The 20,568-nt window shown below is 45.8% G+C and overlaps 1 protein-coding gene across 1 annotated transcript in view; it reads left to right on the top strand.

The window, feature by feature from the left end:
- Nucleotides 1–9,004: 9,004 nt before the first annotated feature.
- EFHB (EF-hand domain family member B) overlaps nt 9,005–20,568 on the top strand; it is a 69,008-nt gene continuing 57,444 nt past the window's right edge. Inside the window, exon 1 of the mRNA XM_068238681.1 lies at nt 9,005–9,164. Coding sequence (XP_068094782.1) covers nt 9,087–9,164 — 78 coding nt within the window. The 5' untranslated portion in view covers nt 9,005–9,086. The remainder of the gene's footprint in view (nt 9,165–20,568) is intronic.

Raw genomic sequence — 20,568 nt, 5'->3', positions numbered from 1 at the left:
GCGGCTAGAGGGAAACAAAACCTCTAGCAATAAAAAAGGCATCTATGGATGAATAGAAAGGTTAGAGATAAAATGAAGGGGAAAAAAGAAAGGTTGACTGTATTGTGCTCCTAAAGGATGAGGGTGGGAACTCAATTGGATGACCAAAGTAAGGTAGAGTTATTAAATGCTTTCTTTGCTTCTGTCTTCACAAGAGAAACATCTCTGTTGCAAATTACAGATGCAGAAGAGTTTCAATCTTACAATTGTAATATTAAATACTTAACGCTGGAAGAAGTGAAGGCAAGACTAAATAAATTAAAAATAGACAAGGCACCTGGCCCGGATGGCATGCATCCTCGGGTCCTAAGGGAATTAAGTTCTGTTATAGATAAACCCCTTTCTCTCATATTTTGTGACTCTCTTTCAACTGGCAGAGTCCAAGTGGATTGGCGTACAGCCCACATTTTTCCATTATTTAAGAAGGGCAAAAAATCAAATCCAGGAAATTATAGACCTGTAAGCTTAACATCAGTTGTATGCAAACTATTTGAGGGGTTACTAAGAAATACTGTACATGACTTCATGTTCATGTTCTGTACTGGGTCCTGTGCTCTTCAATGTATTTATTAATGACCAGGGGCGTAGCAATAGGGGGTGCAGAGGTAGCGACCGCATCGGGGCCCTTGGGCCAGAGGGGCCCCGAAGGGTCCACCCTTCATCACAGTATTAGCTCTCTGTTGGTCCTGTGCTGGTAATAATCACTTTTATACATGCTTTGAATAGTGGTAATCATAAACACACTGCTCCCCATCTCCTTCTTGCAACTCTGACTCTGTGGTTGTCTTTGGCAGGTTTTGGTGCGCCAAATCAATTGTTATGTATAGAGTGCTTGGGGGGGCCCCATGTAAAACTTGCTCCGGGGCCCACAGCTCCTTAGCTACGCCACTGTTAATGACCTAGTAGATGCAGTAGAAAGCAATGTTGCTATTTTTGCAGATGATACAAAATTGTGCAGAATCATCAACTCTCAGGAAGATAGTGACATATTGCAACAGGATCTGGATAGGATGGCTATATGGGCACATAAATGGCAGATGAAATTCAATGTTGAAAAATGTAAAGTCATGCATTTTGGTCGTACCAATGGTCTAGCACCATACAAAATAAATAGGATACACTTAGGAACATCAAACTTGGAGAAGGACTTAGGGCCCATTTCCACTATCGCGAATTCGCATGCGTTTTTCCGCACGCAAATTCGCATAGCAATACAAGTGAATGGGACTGTTTCCACTTGTCAGGATTCCTTTGCGTTTTTTCTGTGCAGAAAAAATTTGCATGGCAGAGCCATCAGAATTCGCATATCGCATACCGCTATGCAAATCGCATACAATGCAGTTAATAGGAATTTCGCATGAGGTTTGGGTATGCGAATTTTCATGCGAATTCGCATGAAAAATTTGCATAGAAACAATGGAAAAGCACACCAGCACTGCCATGGTTAAATTCGCATACATCGTCATCCATGCAATTTCGCATGAAAATTCGCATACACATGCGCGTGCATGCGAAATTCGCATCCGCATGCAAATTTTTACTGCGGCGATGCACATTCGCATGTGAATCGCCGCGGTAAAATGCGGGTCCATGCGAATTTTCATGCGAATTCGCATGGGTGACGATGTATGCGAATTTAACCATGGCAGTGCTGGTGTGCCTTTCCATTGTTTCTATGCAAATTCGCATGAAAATTCGCATGCCCAAACCTCAAGCGAATTTCCTATTAAATACATTGTATGCGATTCGCATAGCGATATGCGGGATGCGAATTCTGATGGCTCTGCCATGCAAATTTTTTCTGCACAGAAAAACGCAAAGGAATCCTGACAAGTGGAAACAGTCTCATTCACTTGTATTGCTATGCGAATTTGCATGCGGAAAAACGCATGCGAATTCGCGATAGTGGAAATGGGCCCTTAGGGGTACTCATCGACAACAATTTAAATAATCGTATTCAATGCCAAGCCGCTGCAGCTAAAGCTAATAAAATTTGGGGATGAATTAAAAGGGAAATAAAAACTTGAGATGCTAGCATAATATTGCCCCTCTTTAACTCTCTAGTAAAGCCACATCTGGAATATGGAATTCAGTTCTGGGCACCACATTACAGGAAAGATATTACAGTTTTAGAGCAGGTGCAGAGACGAGCAACAAAATTGATACGTGGGATGGAAGGTCTCACTTACTGTAACGATTGGTGTCAGCACGCAGAGAGAATCTGATTATTGGTGATCTGCAGTATCACCAAAAATGCAGATATATACCGATTATTGATGATCTGCAGAATCACCGACAATACAGATATATTGCTAACCTCTGGACACCTTTTGGTATGTGAGTGTTTGGTGTAACAGTAGTACTTTGAGTAATGCACCTGCTGGGCAGGTGATAATAGACAGTAAAGAGACACTGCTCTGAGAGCACAGGAACCTTCCAGCAGCCTGAGACTCCTCAAGAGGTGGAGTCAGGCTGAAGATAGGGAAGGCCAGAGAGTGAGTGACACCTGAAGGTGGATGTCACTATCTGGTCTGGAGACTATCTCTTAATAGGAGAGAGAGCTCTCAAGGTCGGGCTCGCCAGGTCAGCAACAGGCGGACAGATAAGTACAAAGACAGAAGGCTGATTCGGTATCCAAGGCAAGCAGGGTCTGGCAACGGAATATCAGATATGCGAGGTACCGAATCAGAAGACAGAGGAGTAGTCAGAAAAGCAATAAGTCATAACAGATATCAAACAATGCCTAGTCTGGGTGCGAGGTCCGTGGTCTCAGCACCCTGGAACTAGTCTGAAGAAACACAGATGGTAATAATGTTCCCTAGTCTGGGTACGAGGTCCTTGGTCTTTACACCCTGGAACTAGTCTAGAGTATAACACAAATGATAGTACAGTTCCCTAAGCTGGGTATGAGGTCCTTGGTGTCTACACCCTGGAACTAGTCTGGAGTATAACACAAATGAAAGTACAGTTCCCTAAGCTGGGTGTGAGGTCCTTGGTCTCTACACCCTGGAACTAGTCTGAGCATAAACAGAATAACAGTTCAAGTAATCTGGCTAAGTGTGAATTCCCAGGTCCACCTGGTTCAAACACACTGTAGGATCTGACTGAGGTCTGAGTGCTTCCACGTAGTGATCGCAACGGCAGACAACTTGCAACTGGCCAGCAGAAACTATATATGGAGTAGTGCTCTCCAGCACCACCCCTAATTGCTCAACCAATAGTATCCCGCTCAGGAGTCAGCTGATTGGCGTGGTCAGCTGACTCTCCCTGCCCAGTATAAGAATTCTGCCTCTCAGCGCTCGCGCCTGTATTCCTAACACTATGCACTAACAGACTCAGCCACACCAGACACACGCTGCCGCGTGCAAACCGCCGCGCTGGACATGGAACCAGCCGCCTGACTGTTGTTGCATGCGGCAGCTTTTCCGCGTTCCGCTCTGCCACTAGACACACGCTTCCGCGTGCAAACCGACGCGCTGGACGCGCAATCAGCCGCCTGCTCAGTAGCACACGCGGCGGCTTTTCTGCGATCTCTCACACTTACCAAGAAAGGTTAGATAAACTGGGTTTATTTAGTCTAGAGAAAAGACACCTTAGAGGGGATCTAATTAACATGTATAAATACATCAGAGGGCAATATAAAAGCTTGGCAGATGAGCTTTTTGTCCCTAGGCCTTCTCAAAGGACTAGATGACATGATCTGCGCATGGAGGAAAAACGTTTTAGCCATTTATTTAGGAAAGGGTTCTTTACAGTAAGAGTGATTAAATACCTGCCGGCCTCCCCACGCTAATGGGCGTGGCCATGGCGGCAGACCCAGGACCGCCTACCTGGGGCTCTGTTCTGCAGGACATTGTGCGCAGGCTGCGCGCGCATCTGCTGCTTGGTGGGCAGAGCGCCGTCTATTTACACAGTACAGCGCAGGCCGCTCGTGAGAATGTTAGACGACGTAATAGCTGTCTATTTACACAGTACAGCGCTGTGATTAGCAGCAGAGCTGTACTGGGTACAGCCGTGTGAAACGGCTGTCCCCCTGGGGATCAAGAGAGCGATCGGCTCTCATAGGCTGAAGTCTATGACAGCCGATCGCCAGAATTGGCTGGCTGGGAGGAGGGAGGGGTTTTCAAAAGGAAAAAAAAAAAGAAATAGTGAAAAATAATTTTAAAAAATTAACATAAATATTTATTAAAAAATAAAAATACACAGGGGGGGGATCAATCTGTTGGTGGGTGGAAAAGGGGGGGGGGGGGGTAATCACTCGTGTGTTGTGCAGCCCTGCAGCTTGGCCTTATAGCTGCAGTGGCCATTTAAGTAAAAAAAGGCCTGGTCTTTAGGGGGGTTTAACACTGCAGTCCTCAAGAGGTTAAGATGTGGAATGCATTGCCACAGGAAGTAGTTATGGAAAATTCGATACCTGCATTTAAAGGGGGCTTAGATGCTTTCCTTGCATTGGAAGACATCCATGGCTATAATTACTAGGTAATGCCCAGTGATATTGATCCAGGGATATTATCTGATTGCTATCTGGAGCCGGGAAGGATTTTTTTCCGTTTTGGGGCTAATTGGACCATGCCTTGTAAGGGTTTTTCGTCTTACTCTGGATCAACAGGGATATGTGAGGGAGCAGGCTGGTGTTGTACTTTCTTTTCTGGTTGAACTCGATGGACGTACAGTATGTCTTATTTCAACCCAAATAACTACGTAACTAGGTAACACATGTTTTTTTGTTTAATCTTAAATACATTGGGCAAATGTGTTAGAGGTTTCTGGTAGCTGTGGCAGGGGTGCGCCGATTTCATGGTGATTATTGGACAGTGCTATAAACTCTCACATCTTATTCCCCAACTGGGCAACAGGGTATCCAAAGAGTTCCCCTGCCCACCTGCAGTGGACATGGAAGCTTTGAAAAGCATTAGGAGGCCATGTCCCCCCTCTTCATAAGACACTTCTCCTCCACTGCTGGAAAACAGAGTAGGGGGTAACCTCCATGTTTCTGGGGTTTCTCTGTATTTGTTACCAGCTCAAGGTTTTTGGATGGAGTGAAGGGCACTAATACAGTAAAGCCTTTCAAATTTGTTATTTAAATAGATAACAAACAAGCAGGTACTGCAAGGGTGGATTTACAGCTATTGTACCCCTAGGCAAAGTATGCTGTGGCTTCCCTTTCTTGAGCAGCAGCTCCCCTCCCATTCCAAGTGCAGCCCCCTCTTCCATGTGTATCATGCATGCACTGTAGCCCTCTGTTTCACGAAGAGCTCCCTTGAGCATCATTTTCTCTTTTTCATGTGTTGATCCCCATTTCAGCCATAGGGTTGCCAGGTCGGCTGATGGAGAAAACCGGACAGGGGGTGGAGTTAGGGGTGGAGTTAGGGGTGGAGTCAGAAGCGCACTTTTATGTAGAGTGGGGCTAAGCAATGGGCTTTTTTAAAAAAAAAATTTATAGTATTTATATCGCACTGACATCTTCTGCAGCACATTACAGAGTACATAGCCATGTCACTAACTGTCCTCACCAGTAGTACTGGTCCAGTGCACATAAGAGACAGTTTTTCACCAGTAACTGCACATAAGAGACAGCTTTTCACCAGTAAATGCACATTATAAGAGACACCTTTTCGCCAGTAAATGCACATAATAAGAGACAGCTTTTCCCCAGTAAATGCACAAGAGACAGCTTTTCACCAGTAGATGCACATAATAAGACACAGATTTTCACCAGTAAATGCACATAATAAGAGACAGCTTTTCACCAGTAAATGCACAAAAGAGACAGCTTTTCACCACTAAATGCACATAATGACAAACAGCCAGTGTTCCCAGTATATGTAGCCAGGGATATATGTGCCCAGTATATGTAGCCAGGGGGTATATATGTCCCAGTATATGTAGGCAGGGGTGTAAATGTCCCAGTATACGTAGGCAGGGGTATATATGTCCCAGTATATGTAGCCAGGGGGTATATGTGCCCAGAATAGGTAGCCAGGAGCTATATGTGCCCAGAATAGGTAGCCAGGGGCTATATGTGCCCAGAATAGGTAGCCAGGGGCTATATGTGCCCGGAATAGGTAGCCAGGGGCTATATGTGCCCGGAATAGGTAGCCAGGGGCTATATGTGCCCGGAATAGGTAGCCAGGAGCTATATGTGTCCAGAATAGGTAGCCAGGGGCTATATGTGCCCAAAATAGGTAGCCAGGGGCTATATGTGCCCGGAATAGGTAGCCAGGGGCTATATGTGCCCAGAATAGGTAGCCAGGGGGTATATGTGCCCAGAATAGGTAGCCAGGGGGTATATGTGCCCGGAATAGGTAGCCAGGGGCTATATGTGCCCAGAATAGGTAGCCAGGGGCTATATGTGCCCAGAATAGGTAGCCAGGGGCTATATGTGCCCAGAATAGGTAGCCAGGGGCTATATGTGCCCGGAATAGGTAGCCAGGGGCTATATGTGCCCAGAATAGGTAGCCAGGGGGTATATGTGCCCAGAATAGGTAGCCAGGGGCTATATGTGCCCAGAATAGGTAGCCAGGGGGTATATGTGCCCGGAATAGGTAGCCAGGGGCTATATGTGCCCAGAATAGGTAGCCAGGGGCTATATGTGCCCAGAATAGGTAGCCAGGGGGTATATGTGCCCGGAATAGGTAGCCAGGGGCTATATGTGCCCAGAATAGGTAGCCAGGGGCTATATGTGCCCAGAATAGGTAGCCAGGGGCTATATGTGCCCAGAATAGGTAGCCAGGGGCTATATGTGCCCAGAATAGGTAGCCAGGGGCTATATGTGCCCAGAATAGGTAGCCAGGGGGTATATGTGCCCGGAATAGCCACTAGCCAGGGGCTATATGTGCCCAGAATAGGTAGCCAGGTGCCCCCCGCCCCCCCGCAGGCCGCAGGAGGAGAACAGCGCAGCAGAGAGAGAGCTGGGAGCAGCGGTGGAGAAGGGGGGCAATCTCCCCCCCCTTGCCTTCCCGACCCTCACCTTAGGGTGCTCTCTCCCCCGCTGTCTCCTCCAATATGATGTGCAGCAGGCTGGCGGGTGGCTGGCTGGCTGAGGGGGGAACTTACCTCTGTGTCGCAGCCAGGCGCCGGAAGTTCGGGTCCCGCAGCCGCTGAGCGATTCGACTCAAAAAAGATCCGGATCAAAGATCCGAATCATTCATGAGCCGGACAACACTATTCAGACTGATTAGCGTTGTCCGGCTCATGAATGAGATTCTCAGCGGCTGCGGGACCCGAACTTCCGGCGCTGGAGCGACACAGAGGTAAGTTCCGCCTGCAGCCACTCGCCAGCCCTGCACATCATCCTGGAGGAGACAGCGGGGGAGAGAGAGCACCCTAAGGTGAGGGAAGGGGGGGGGAGATTGCCCCCCTTCTCCACCGCTGCTCCCAGCTCTCTCTCTGCTGCGCTGTTCTCCTCCTGCGCTGCGGGGGGGGGCTCTGACTAGTCTAAACCGGACAACTTAATTGTCCGGTTTAGCATGCATTTTTCAACCGGACACAACGCACAAAAACCGGACTGTCCGGTGTAAAACCGGACACCTGGCAACCCTATTCAGCCACCTCTTTCATATGTAGCAACCCCTCTTTCATGCTCAGATGTCCCCTTGGTTTGCAGCTGCCCAAGGCCTGTTTGTTTGACCTTTCCAGAAATCTGGCCCTGTGGCTGTAAGAATGTTTATTGTACATAACTATTGACGGGGAAACTTCTTACAGTGTGATTTGCAAACCTTTGTGAAATATGCATGTGATGATTTGCGATTTTCTAATTGTAATGCAATTGGATTGGATTTTGCTTTTAAAGTATACCTGAAGGGAAAATGTGCCCCTGGTTGGGGGGGGGGGGGGGGTTACTTACCTTGGGAGGAGGTAGCCTCTGGATCCTAAGGCTTCCCTTTCCTCCTCAGAAGAAGGGATCCAGTTCTGTGTATCTGCAGTAGCGGCTTACCCTCAGGCTCTGGTGGAGATAGCCAATCCCAATCAGGTCCGCTGCACTGCGCTGGCAGACGTCTCACACCTATGCAGTACAGCAGACCTAATCGGGCTTGGCTGTTTCTGCCGGAGCGGAAAAACGCTACTGCGCCTGCACACACTGGCTACTGTAATTGTTATTGTTATTATTTTCTTCAGGGGGTGCCAGCGCTGGATCGAGCTGACTGCGGAGGACAGGAGAAGCCTCATTAGATAGGATGCAGAGGCTTTCCCCTCACGATGTAAGGATCTGATTTTTCTTCTAATCAAAGACTCAGGTGTACTTAAACCTGCAGTGGGATAACTCACAGAAAACACACTGAAAACACTATTCGATTATGTTGTGATGAGACAGACAAAAAATAAAAAAATGCACATAATACTTCCCAATGCATAATGTCAATGCAGTGGGAGTAATGTGTGTTTTCTTGCACAATTCCCTTATGCTGACTGCTGTCAGCTGGCTGTTGGCCACAACTGAGCAGACAAATGCAGATTTTTCCATGGAAAAACGCTGCCAAACAGCTGCAGTGAAGCATACTTTTCACTTACTGTATGCTTCACTGCATGCTTCGAATGGCCCACATAATGCATTATGCAAGTTTTCCGATGCGATCTTGTTTTTCCAAGATGTGCGACACATCACCCCAGTGTGAGACTAGCCAAAATGTCACCCAAATATTTTCTGAGTACTAAATAGACTTCTTCCTTTTGTGTGTGCTCAGTATTATCAAATACAGATATGTTCCTGAGTTTGAGCACAATGTTGTCTGTACCTTTAGCATAAGAATACATAAAATAAGATTAAAAAAAAGGCATATTTTTAATTATAAGCAAAAAATAAAGTATATTTTTCAACAAGTAAATAATTTTGCATTTTAAAACTTGTAACCTAACACGAACCGATCCATGTGATGCTTTGAGCACGTAAATTATGTAGGCAGAAGGCTCCTGTGCCGTGCACCGCAGCTAGCAGAGCGCAGGACAGGGCTCTCCTTGTTGCTAGGCAACCGTAAACAGTGCGGGGAGCCGCCGGTGCTCAGAGTCTAGGGAGTCCAGGGCAGCTGGTGGACCTTGCTGGGCATATAATGGGTGTCCCGAAAGAAGAAAGCCTCGCTCAAGTCTACGAGGGAAGATTTATGGATCGCACACCTCACGTCCGCTCTGTGAGTATCTCATAGGAGCTGCAGCTGTCCCAGCAAACTTTACTTATCCGACCCGTGCTAGTGGATGATAAAGGGTTTACCACTATTAATACATTTTATTACATTATGGTGCTGTACCGCATTGTCTTGAGAAATACCAGTGCTGATGATCTCCCTGCACGCGTGAATGTCACAATTATTCTAAGCAAACTTTCATGCATCAAGTTATACGGCCATGATAAGTTATGCTTTGCAAATAATCGTATAGTTTATGCCTGAACGTCTTCCACCATAGCTCCCAACTATCCCTCTTTTGGAGGGACAGTCCCTCTTTGGGATCCCTGTCCTTCTGTCTCTCTTTCCTCCTCATTTGTCCCTCTTTCAGGACTTTGTCCCTCTTTCTATGTAAATATATATATTTCTCTACTAAAAATGTGTTTGATTGACTCTAAACTTGATTCCCATCTTTTAAATTGATATATTACAAATTTTAAAATGTTAATATGAAGGAAAATGAACCAGGATAGAAAGGACTAGTGTGGTTATAAAACAACATATTTTTCTTATGAAATCTTTATGGTACGTGTGACTAGGGGTGTGATGGGGGCATGATCAGGGGTGTGGTGGGGCGTGGCTTAAGTGTCCCTCTTTCTCATCTCAAAAAGTTGGGAGGTATGCTTCCACTCTGCTCTAAAAGATAAGCAACAGCATAATAACCTTTAAAGAAAAACAGTCTTTGTTACAGCTGATATAAATCCTGCAATAAATCTGTAGTGTCTACTTCCTGCTTTTATGGAAGCAGACATAGGGTTCACATCCTGTGTATGCAAATTAGCAGCTCTGCCATGGCAGAGGAGATTCCTAAGCTGACACAGCTGAATATATCAAATTACAGTGGTGATTAGTCACAGAGGGGGAATTAGAAAGGCTAAACTCTCTAAATACATACAGGGTGCATTTCTCTACGGTTTCCTTCTGTCCTGCGCAAGAGTTCAGGTCCACTTAAAGAGGAACTGTCGCGAAAATCTTAAAATTTAAAACACATACAAATAAGAAGTACATTTCTCCCAGAATAAAATGAGAGATAAATTACTTTTCTCCTATGTTGCTGTCACTTACAGTAGGAAGTAGAAATCTGACATTACCCACAGGTTTTGGGCTAGTCCATCTGGGGGATTCTCAGCATGGCCTTTATTCTTTATAAAGACATTCCCTGAAAATGATTAATACAATGGCCTCGATTCATAAAGCATTCCCGCATGCGGGAATGCTGAAAACGGCACACTTTACCGACCACACAGCAGAATCTTTATTCATAAAGGCTTTTTCCGCATGAAAAGCCGACTTTCGCGAGCAGAGTGATAAATCACCGCCTTGCGCGGTGATTATCATAGCAAAAGTAACAAGTAGTCAATTCATAAAGATTAGAGGTAGCGGTATGCGGACGGGTATTACCACTACCTCTGATGTGGCGAGAAGCGTGCGGAATACAGTGCAGTGAATGGGACAGACCTCCCAAGCAGCTGCAGAGAGAACACCGCACGGAGGGATTCCGCCTGCTTGTCCGGTTTCCGCATGTCTCCCGACAGCCTAACGCCTGCCTACAGTGGAATATCTCCGCACGCCTGTCACATCTAGCTACATTTTTATGAATTATCACCCTGAAGGCGGAAATACCGACAGCGGTGTTTCCCCGCTCGACTTTCCCCGCTCGACAGCACTTTTATGAATCGAGGCCAATGATGCTGGCCAGCCTCCCTGCTCGCTGCACACTATTTTGGCAGTTGGACGGAGCAACTGCCATTCAATAAGTGCTTTTAAAAATAAAGAAAGCCCTGAGAACTCCCCTATGAGAAAATGGGCTAGCCCAAACTTTGTCGGTAATGTCAGATTTCTACTACTTATTGTAAGTGACAGCAACATAGGAGGAAAGTAACTTATGGTTAATTTCACTCTGGGAGAAGTGTACTTCTTATTTGTATGTGTTTTAAATTTTAAGATTTTTGCGACAGTTCCTCTTTAAGTCTTGTGCCTATTTCTGCTGGCTTTGTCCTTCACTACTCCTCAATCATGAGTGGTCTGTTTAAATTATGTCACTTTAATTATGATTTGGCTTTCATGAGATAATGCAAATTACCTTTATAAGGCCTCTTACATACTTACCACGATTGTGGGCGTGGAATTGCATAGACTGAAGTGTATTGCCTGATGTCTACGTGCATGCATTGCAATTTAGAGCAGAATCGCAGCGCATGGTTGCAGACAAATTTCCAAAAACGCATTGTGATTTCCATTCTTTGAATGAATGGAAATCACAACTGAATTGGGAGGAATCGCATCAAAATTGAAGTGCCATTGCTGTACTTGGAGAAGGGGCCTAATGTTTAAGCTACTTGCACACGTTGCATTGCTTTGAGCAGTATAATCGCCTAGCAAACCCAATGTCATTCTAGAGCTTGGACCCACTAAAAAGCGCTATCGCAATCACTTTCGTTTTGTGGTAGCGATTTGTAAGTGATTTTAGAAGCGATTTTCCTGCTCCAACTGCGGTTCCGATTATTTCTAATCTCAATCGCTCTAGGGGGTTCAACACGAATCGCTTTCATTGGCAATGCATTTTTAAAAATCGCAATGAGAGAACAGAGGCGCCAGCAGGATAAAAATAGATAAAATATTTAAAAATTGCTTGGAGGAAGCGGTGGACATACCTCCAGTAAGCAGACACGAATGACTGTCTGTATAATTATAAGTGTATTTATTAAAGAGTACCCCAGAAAAGTGCAACGCGTTTCGCAGGCAGCGCCTGCTTCATCAGGCAATAACAAGGGGACAAACTGTTGACAAGAGACAGATAAACATTGCTATAGCAGATTCTGTATTGGGTATCAGCTTAACATATATGCCATATTAGAACACGATAAACAACACCTATATAAATCTAACATCGTGTTCTAATATGGCAAATATGTGTTATGTCAGGCTTGGCCAGTTATCAGTTCACAGCTCAGCTCCTATGCCCCAATCTATCCCCACCTTCTTCACCCTATGTGGCGCGTCCCCGCTTGAACGGGAGGTGAGGAAACAACACCTGCCCGACTTCGGTTACACCCAGGCCTTGTAGGTGCAAGGTATAGGAGCTGAACGTAGAGTGAACTATGTAACTCACCAGAACCTAACAGGAGATAAGCAGAGTCCAGTAACAATCCGAGGTCATACACGTACAATCAGAAGTATCGAGGTACACAAGGAGCAGGCAAAATCAAGGTCAGGTAATCCTAGGTCGGTCCAGGCAGAGATCAGAGAATAGTCAGGGATCAGGCAGAAGGTCGGTTCAGGCAGCAGGCAAAGCGTAGTCAGATTCCAGGCAGAGGTCGGTTCACAGGTAATCAATAAGCAGGAAATCACACCCAGCAAAAGCACACAGCCAAAGCTATCACGGGCAATCACAGGAAGCACTCAGCAGGTTTAAATACTTCATGCAACCAATCAGTGGTCGACCACATGCACACAGCAGCCAATCACACGCAGGCAATAATCCTGTTTAAGTGTCAGCTGAAGAGATCAGCTGACACAGGTAGCAATACATGTCAGTTGGGTAACTACTCAGCTGACTAACAAAACCTCCTGGCTGTATATTAGCTATAGCATACTGGTCAAAGTCATCGCCTCTGGCGTGAGAGGCCAGGGTTCAAATCCGGCCAGGGACAGTATTCATATTTTATATATTTATTAAAACCCATGTCAGTTGACTAAACTGTCAGCTGACACTACCTCTGTCGCCGCCTCAGACCATACTGTGGCCGAGAGGAGCGAAAAAGCCGCCCACCAGTATGCGCAGAGCGATCCCCAGTGCACGCATCACCAGCGGAGGATGGCCGTTGACATGCGGAAGTGGAGGTTCCGACGCAACTCTCATCATGAGCGGTCGCATTGCGGGAACCTCCAGGTGAATTCCTAACAGTACCCCCCCTCTGAGGAGTGGGCTCCGAACACTCAACACCTGGTTTATCTGGATTCTTAGAATGAAAATCTTTAACCAAATCATCAGCATGAACTTGACGAGCAGGTATCCAGCATCTCTCCTCTGGTCCATACCCTTTCCAGTCAATAAGGTATTGAAGGGAATTCCTAACTTTACGAGAATCCAGAATACGTTCTACTTCATATTCAGGACTACCATCTACCTCAATGGGTGGAGGTGGGGAAGAGGAGGAAATGGCATCACTGGCAGATTTCAACAACGACACATGAAAAGAGTTGACTATTCTCAGAGACTGCGGTAAACACACTTTGTAAGTCACTCTATTAATTTTTTCAAGGATAGGATATGGACCAATAAATCTGGGACCCAGCTTGGAAGAATGATGACGTAAAGGAATATTCTTAGTGGAAATCCAAACTAGATCTCCCGGAATAAATTCAGGTTCAGGTGACCTATGCCGGGTCAGCAAAATCTTTTTGTTTTTTACTAGCGATTTCCAAATTTTCTTTAACTTTATTCCATATGGATGACATATAATTCAACCATTCTTCCAAAACAGGGAAATTAGATGATGACCCAGACAATGATGCAAATTTAGGGTGACAACCAGTAACCACTTGAAATGGTGACAAACCGGTGGAGGAGCTAACCAGATTATTGAATGCAAATTCCGCAAATGAAATGTAATCAGCCCATTCCTCCTGATTCTCAGAAACATAACAACGTAAATATTGCTCAAGGGTCTGGTTAGTCCTCTCAGTTTGGCCATTAGATTCTGGATGAAACCCAGAAGAGAAAGACAGAGAAATGCCCATCCTGGCACAGAAACAACGCCAGAACTGAGCCACAAATTGTACCCCCCTGTCAGAGACAATGGTTTCAGGTATACCATGTAAACGAAAGACATGTTTAATGAACAACTCAGCTAATTCTTTGTCCGAAGGCAATTTGACTAAGGGTACAAAGTGAGCCATCTTACTAAACCGGTCTATCACTACCCAGATTACCGTAAAACCTTGGGACGGAGGTAAATCTACTATGAAATCCATAGATAAATCCGTCCAAGGTTTACTGGGTATGGGAAGCGGAAGTAAAGATCCACTAGGAGCCAATCTGGGAGCTTTACTGCGGGCACATACAGTACAAGCATTTACAAATGCCTTAGCATCATTTATCATTGAGGGCCACCAGACAAGACGTGATAACAATTCCAGGGTCTTCTTTTGACCAGGATGACCAACACTTTTAGACTCATGGAATTGTTGTAAAACCTGCAGTCTAAATTGTGGTGGAACAAATAAGGTATGGGCTGGCTGCCCCGGGGGTGGGTCATCTTGAAAAGTTTTCAAGAGACTGGATAAATCCTCTGACAAGGTGGACCTAGACAAGGCTGCAACAAAACATTGGGAAGGGAGGATTGGTTCTGGAGCTTCTACCTTGGAAGAATGGACTTCAAAATTACGAGATAAAGCATCAGCTTTGGTGTTCTTTGAGCCTGGCTTGTAAGTTATAATGAAATTAAACCGTGAGAAAAATAAAGCCCAACGTGCTTGACGAGGATTCAGTCTTTTGGCATTTTCTATATACTCCAAATTTTTATGGTCGGTGTATACAGTGACTGGGTGAGAAGCTCCTTCCAACCAATGTCTCCATTCTTCGAATGCCCATTTGACTGCCAGTAATTCTCTGTTGCCAATATCATAATTCTGTTCAGCAGAAGAGAATTTCTTGGAAAAGAAAGCACAAGGATGCAATCTTTCCGGTTTGCCTGCATACTGGGAAAGCACTGCCCCCACCCCTCGCTCAGAAGCATCAACTTCAACAACAAATGGGTATTGAATGTCAGGATGGATCAAAACAGGCGCAGTGCAGAAGGCCTGTTTTAAATCCTTAAAGGCTTTGATTGCTTGTAAAGACCACTGAGAAGGATCAGCCTCTTTTTTTGTAAGGTCAGTCAATGGTGCTACTTTAATAGAAAAATCTTTTAATGAATTTTCTATAAAAATTAGCGAACCCCAGAAACCTTTGAAGTGCTTTGAGATCCTGAGGTTGTGGCCACTCTAAAACTGCAGATAACTTGGAGGGATCCATGGACAATCCAGAGTCAGAGATAACATAACCTAAAAAGGAAACCTGTCGGGTCTCAAAGATACACTTTTGCAATTTAGCATATAGACGATTTTCACGTAATTTTTGTAAAATTATTTTGACATGAGTACGATGTTCAGAAACAGAGGCTGAAAATATTAAAATGTCATCCAAATAAACAACAACAAATTTCCCTAGGAAATCTCGAAAGATGTCATTAACAAAATCTTGGAAGACTGCTGGGGCATTACAAAGACCGAATGGCATGACTAGGTATTCATAATGACCCTCGTGAGTGTTAAATGCAGTCTTCCATTCATCTCCCTGCCGGATGCGGATGAGGTTATAAGCTCCGCGCAAATCTAATTTAGTGAAAACTCGAGCTCCAGCCATCTGAGTAAAGAGATCGTCAATGAGTGGGAGAGGGTAACGATTCTTCACTGTGATCTTGTTTAACCCCCTATAATCAATGCATGGTCTGAGTCCCCCATCTTTTTTCTCCACAAAGAAAAACCCCGCCCCGGCAGGAGAGGAAGAAGGTCTAATAAAACCCTTCTCAAGATTCTCTTTTATGTAATCCCTCATAGCCTCTTTCTCAGGACCTGAAAGGTGAAACAACCTACCCCGAGGAGGTATGGTACCAGGTAATAACTCAATAGGGCAATCATATGGTCTATGAGGGGGAAGTTTGTCGGCCTCCTGTGGAGAAAATACATCTGAAAATTCCTGGTAACATACAGGCAATTGATTGGCTTTAACCTCAGTACCACGTAAAGGAAGCAAACTAATACAGTTTTTAAAACAAGTATTAGACCATGATGTGAGTTGAGCCGACTGCCAATCAAATGTTGGATTATGCAAGCGTAACCAAGGAAGACCTAATACGACTGGGGTGGAAGGTAAATCAAGCAAGAAAAACTTAATCTTTTCACAGTGACAAACACCAATTTTTAACAGGACTTCAGGTGTGACAGTTATAGGTTGGCTCAACACCAAAGGAGAGTCATCAATAGCTGTGACACAAATTTCTTCAGACAATGGTAAAGCAGGAATACCTAGGCTTTGTGCGGTAGTGAGGTCCATGAAATTACCTGCTGCCCCACTATCCACAAAAGCCTGACCATCAAAAGAATTGTCACTCCAGATAATATTGCAAGGTAATAATAAACGATTCTTATGAGGAGATACCTGACCGCCTAGGTGAGTTTCCTCGATCTCACCTAGGCGCTGGAGTTTTTCCGGCTGCTTTACAGGGCAGGAGCGAACCATATGACCTGAAGCTCCACAGTACAGACAAAGACCCATAGAGCGTCTTCTAGTTTTTTCAGCAACAGATAACTTAGAAGCCCCCAACTGCATGGGTTCTGGATCATCTAACCCATGTGGTTTTGGAGGAGAACCAGGAGGTGGCAGTACTGGAACTGAAGTGGACCAGTTAGGACGGAAAGAAGAAGACTTCTCCTGACGTCTCTCCCTGAGGCGTCGATCTATCTGAATAGACAATTTGATGAGATCTTTAAGTGTGTCTGGAATCCCGACCCTGGCAAGCTCATCTTTCAGTTGTTCAGAAAGTCCATGTCTGAATTGGTGCTTCAGAGCTGCATCACACCATGCTGTATCCCCTGACCATTGTCGGAATTCCGTAACGTACTCCTCCACAGGGCGTCTAGCCTGACGGAGTGACTGCAGGGCCATCTCTGCTGTGGTCCCTTTACTTGTATCCTCATACAGTTCAGCCAGTGCTTCAAAAAGACTCGCAGTACTAGAGAGGGCTGGATGCTGCTGATCCACCAATCGTAGTGTCCAAGCCTGCGGTTCCCCTTGTAACAAGGATATAACAGCTCCAACACGAATATTTTCACTAGCGTAAGTTCTGGGTAGAAGTGAAAAATGCAAATAACAAGCACTGCGAAACAGTCTAAACTTGGTTCTATCTCCCGCAAATCTTTCTGGCAAAGGAAGTTTAGGCTCAGGAGCAAGAGACACAGCTTGGTCCACTGGAACAGGAACAGGAACTGAGTTTTCGATAGGAATAGATACTGGAGCAGCAGGCGGAGCAGGAGTTGAGGGAGCTGCTGGATTGCGTAACTGCTCCTGGATTTGTGAATAGCTCCTTTGAACGTCCTCGACTGAAATCCGAAGTTGAGAGACAAGTTCACATAGGATCTCCATCTGGGAACGTTCCCCGTTACCATCCATCTTAGTAAAATATTGGGGTAAGTTGGCCCGTGATAATGTTATGTCAGGCTTGGCCAGTTATCAGTTCACAGCTCAGCTCCTATGCCCCAATCTATCCCCACCTTCTTCACCCTATGTGGCGCGTCCCCGCTTGAACGGGAGGTGAGGAAACAACACCTGCCCGACTTCGGTTACACCCAGGCCTTGTAGGTGCAAGGTATAGGAGCTGAACGTAGAGTGAACTATGTAACTCACCAGAACCTAACAGGAGATAAGCAGAGTCCAGTAACAATCCGAGGTCATACACGTACAATCAGAAGTATCGAGGTACACAAGGAGCAGGCAAAATCAAGGTCAGGTAATCCTAGGTCGGTCCAGGCAGAGATCAGAGAATAGTCAGGGATCAGGCAGAAGGTCGGTTCAGGCAGCAGGCAAAGCGTAGTCAGATTCCAGGCAGAGGTCGGTTCACAGGTAATCAATAAGCAGGAAATCACACCCAGCAAAAGCACACAGCCAAAGCTATCACGGGCAATCACAGGAAGCACTCAGCAGGTTTAAATACTTCATGCAACCAATCAGTGGTCGACCACATGCACACAGCAGCCAATCACACGCAGGCAATAATCCTGTTTAAGTGTCAGCTGAAGAGATCAGCTGACACAGGTAGCAATACATGTCAGTTGGGTAACTACTCAGCTGACTAACAAAACCTCCTGGCTGTATATTAGCTATAGCATACTGGTCAAAGTCATCGCCTCTGGCGTGAGAGGCCAGGGTTCAAATCCGGCCAGGGACAGTATTCATATTTTATATATTTATTAAAACCCATGTCAGTTGACTAAACTGTCAGCTGACACTACCTCTGTCGCCGCCTCAGACCATACTGTGGCCGAGAGGAGCGAAAAAGCCGCCCACCAGTATGCGCAGAGCGATCCCCAGTGCACGCATCACCAGCGGAGGATGGCCGTTGACATGCGGAAGTGGAGGTTCCGACGCAACTCTCATCATGAGCGGTCGCATTGCGGGAACCTCCAGGTGAATTCCTAACAATATGTTAAGCTGATACCCAATACAGAATCTTCTATAGCAATGTTTATCTGTCTCTTGTCAACAGTTTGTCCCCTTGTTATGCCTGATGAAGCGGGCGCTGCCTGCGAAACGCATTGCACTTTTCTTGGGTACTCTTTAATAAATATACTTATAATTATACAGACAGTCTTTCGTGTCTGCTTACTGGAGATAAGTCCACCGCTTCCTCCAAGCAATTTTTAAATATTTTATCTATTTTTATCCTGCTGGCGCCTCTGTTCTTTCATTGCGATATTGTGTCCACCCTTGGTGGAGGGGTGACCTACCCCCTTCTTTCCGACCTACAGAGAGCGACTTCTTAATCCTGAGTGATGACAGGTCTAAACTCCTCACCAGCCTATACAGTGGTTGCCTTTGTGGTGACCCTTGTTTGTGAGTATACTTATCTCACATTTCATTATAAATCACATGTTTTCATCATATTACACCATATTGGGCTCTCGGTTTCTCTACTTTTATCATTTTTAAAAATGTTGGGGATCCAAAAACGCTCACAAAAGCACTCTAGTGGGTCCCAGCCCATATTGTAAGTAACTAGCCATTAGGCCAGTTTATTAACCGGTGCTAGGGTTGGGTTGCGGTCGTGTCCCAGCGCATGTCTGTAGCCCCGAACAAATCCAGCAGCTTGGATCACTCAAAGTGCCCAAGAAATGGCACTCGTTATCTATTCACATTGTTTGGAACCTTTATAATGAATGATAAAGCAGCGCATCACTGCGTGTGAACTCAGTCGCTGCTCGTACAATTGTAAGGGCTTGGTCACATCTCTGCATTGATAACATTCTCCTGGTTTTAGGATAACCTGTGCAAAAATGCATGCTCTGAATATAATGTGCTCATTATAACGTGCACAGTGTGCAATGAATTATGCCTTTGTTTGTATAGTGTTTGCGATATGCAACACACATTGGGGTATCTTTACTAAATTGCTGAAGACAGAGTAAAGTATGACAAGTCTTAGCCAAGATGAGTACAGCTTAACCACTTTCCCCACCACTACAGTATACCTACGTCAGCTGTGGCACCCTCCAAGCCACAGCCACGTAGATATACTGACCTGGCTGCAGCCCTGCTGTGCACGGTCGGGTGCTCTTTAGAGTGCACCCTCCGGCACTGTCAGCTGCAATACTAATTGGTGGAAGGGAACATGTTCCCTTTTGGCCAATTAGTATACCCTCCTCCCATGAATGATCGCTGCAGTAGTGAACTGCAGCGATCCTTCACCTGTCCCCCTCGGCGCACATAGAGTTAATAAAAATGCACAAGCAAGCAGCGACACTCACCTACCTCGTTCCTGCAACTGTCCTGAAGGCTGATCCTCCGATCCCCGCTCTGCAGTCAGCCGCATATTGCCGGAAACCCGGGTCCCGGCTTGATGACGTCATCAAGCCGGGACCCGGGTTACCGGCAATATGCGGCTGACTTGCAGAGCGGGGATCGGAGGATCAGACTTCAGGCTCGTCGCAGGACCGAGGTAGGTGAGTGTCGCTGCTTGCTTGTGCATTTTTATTAACTCTATGTGCACGGAGGGGGCTGCCTGATGGGGGGGGGGGGGGACATCTGGCTATAGTTTCTTGGGGGGAGGGGAGGAAATATGCAAAGGGGGTATACATGTTTACTGGGGGGCATCTGAGGAACCAAGGGGAGGGGGGGTTACAAATTTTGCACATCTGGGCACCTGGGGGGGCCCATAACTTAATACTGGGGGCATGTTTGGCTACAATGGGGGGCAGCGCTAATCCTGGGGGTACATCTGGCCATAATGGGGGTAATCCTGATCGGGGGACACATCTGGCTATAAAGAGGGGCACTATTCCAGGGGGTGCATCTGTTAATCTCTTCTGGGGGTGGCAAACACGGGACACATCTGGCTATGCTGGGGGGGCTAATATTGGGGACACATCTGGCTATACTGGGGGGGGGGGGCGATACTGGGGACACATCTGGATATCTATACTGGGGCGACTTTAACTGGTGGCACAGTTTTTATGTCAATTGCACTTTTTATTTTTAAACAGAAATTGGTCAAAATTGAGAAATAGTGAAATTTTTTTATTTCCCCCCCCCCCTTTTTCCCATTAACATGCA

Source organism: Hyperolius riggenbachi, chromosome 5 (genome assembly GCF_040937935.1).
Source record: "Hyperolius riggenbachi isolate aHypRig1 chromosome 5, aHypRig1.pri, whole genome shotgun sequence".
Classification (NCBI taxonomy): Eukaryota; Metazoa; Chordata; class Amphibia; order Anura; family Hyperoliidae; genus Hyperolius; species Hyperolius riggenbachi.
This window is presented reverse-complemented; position numbering and strand designations above follow the sequence as displayed.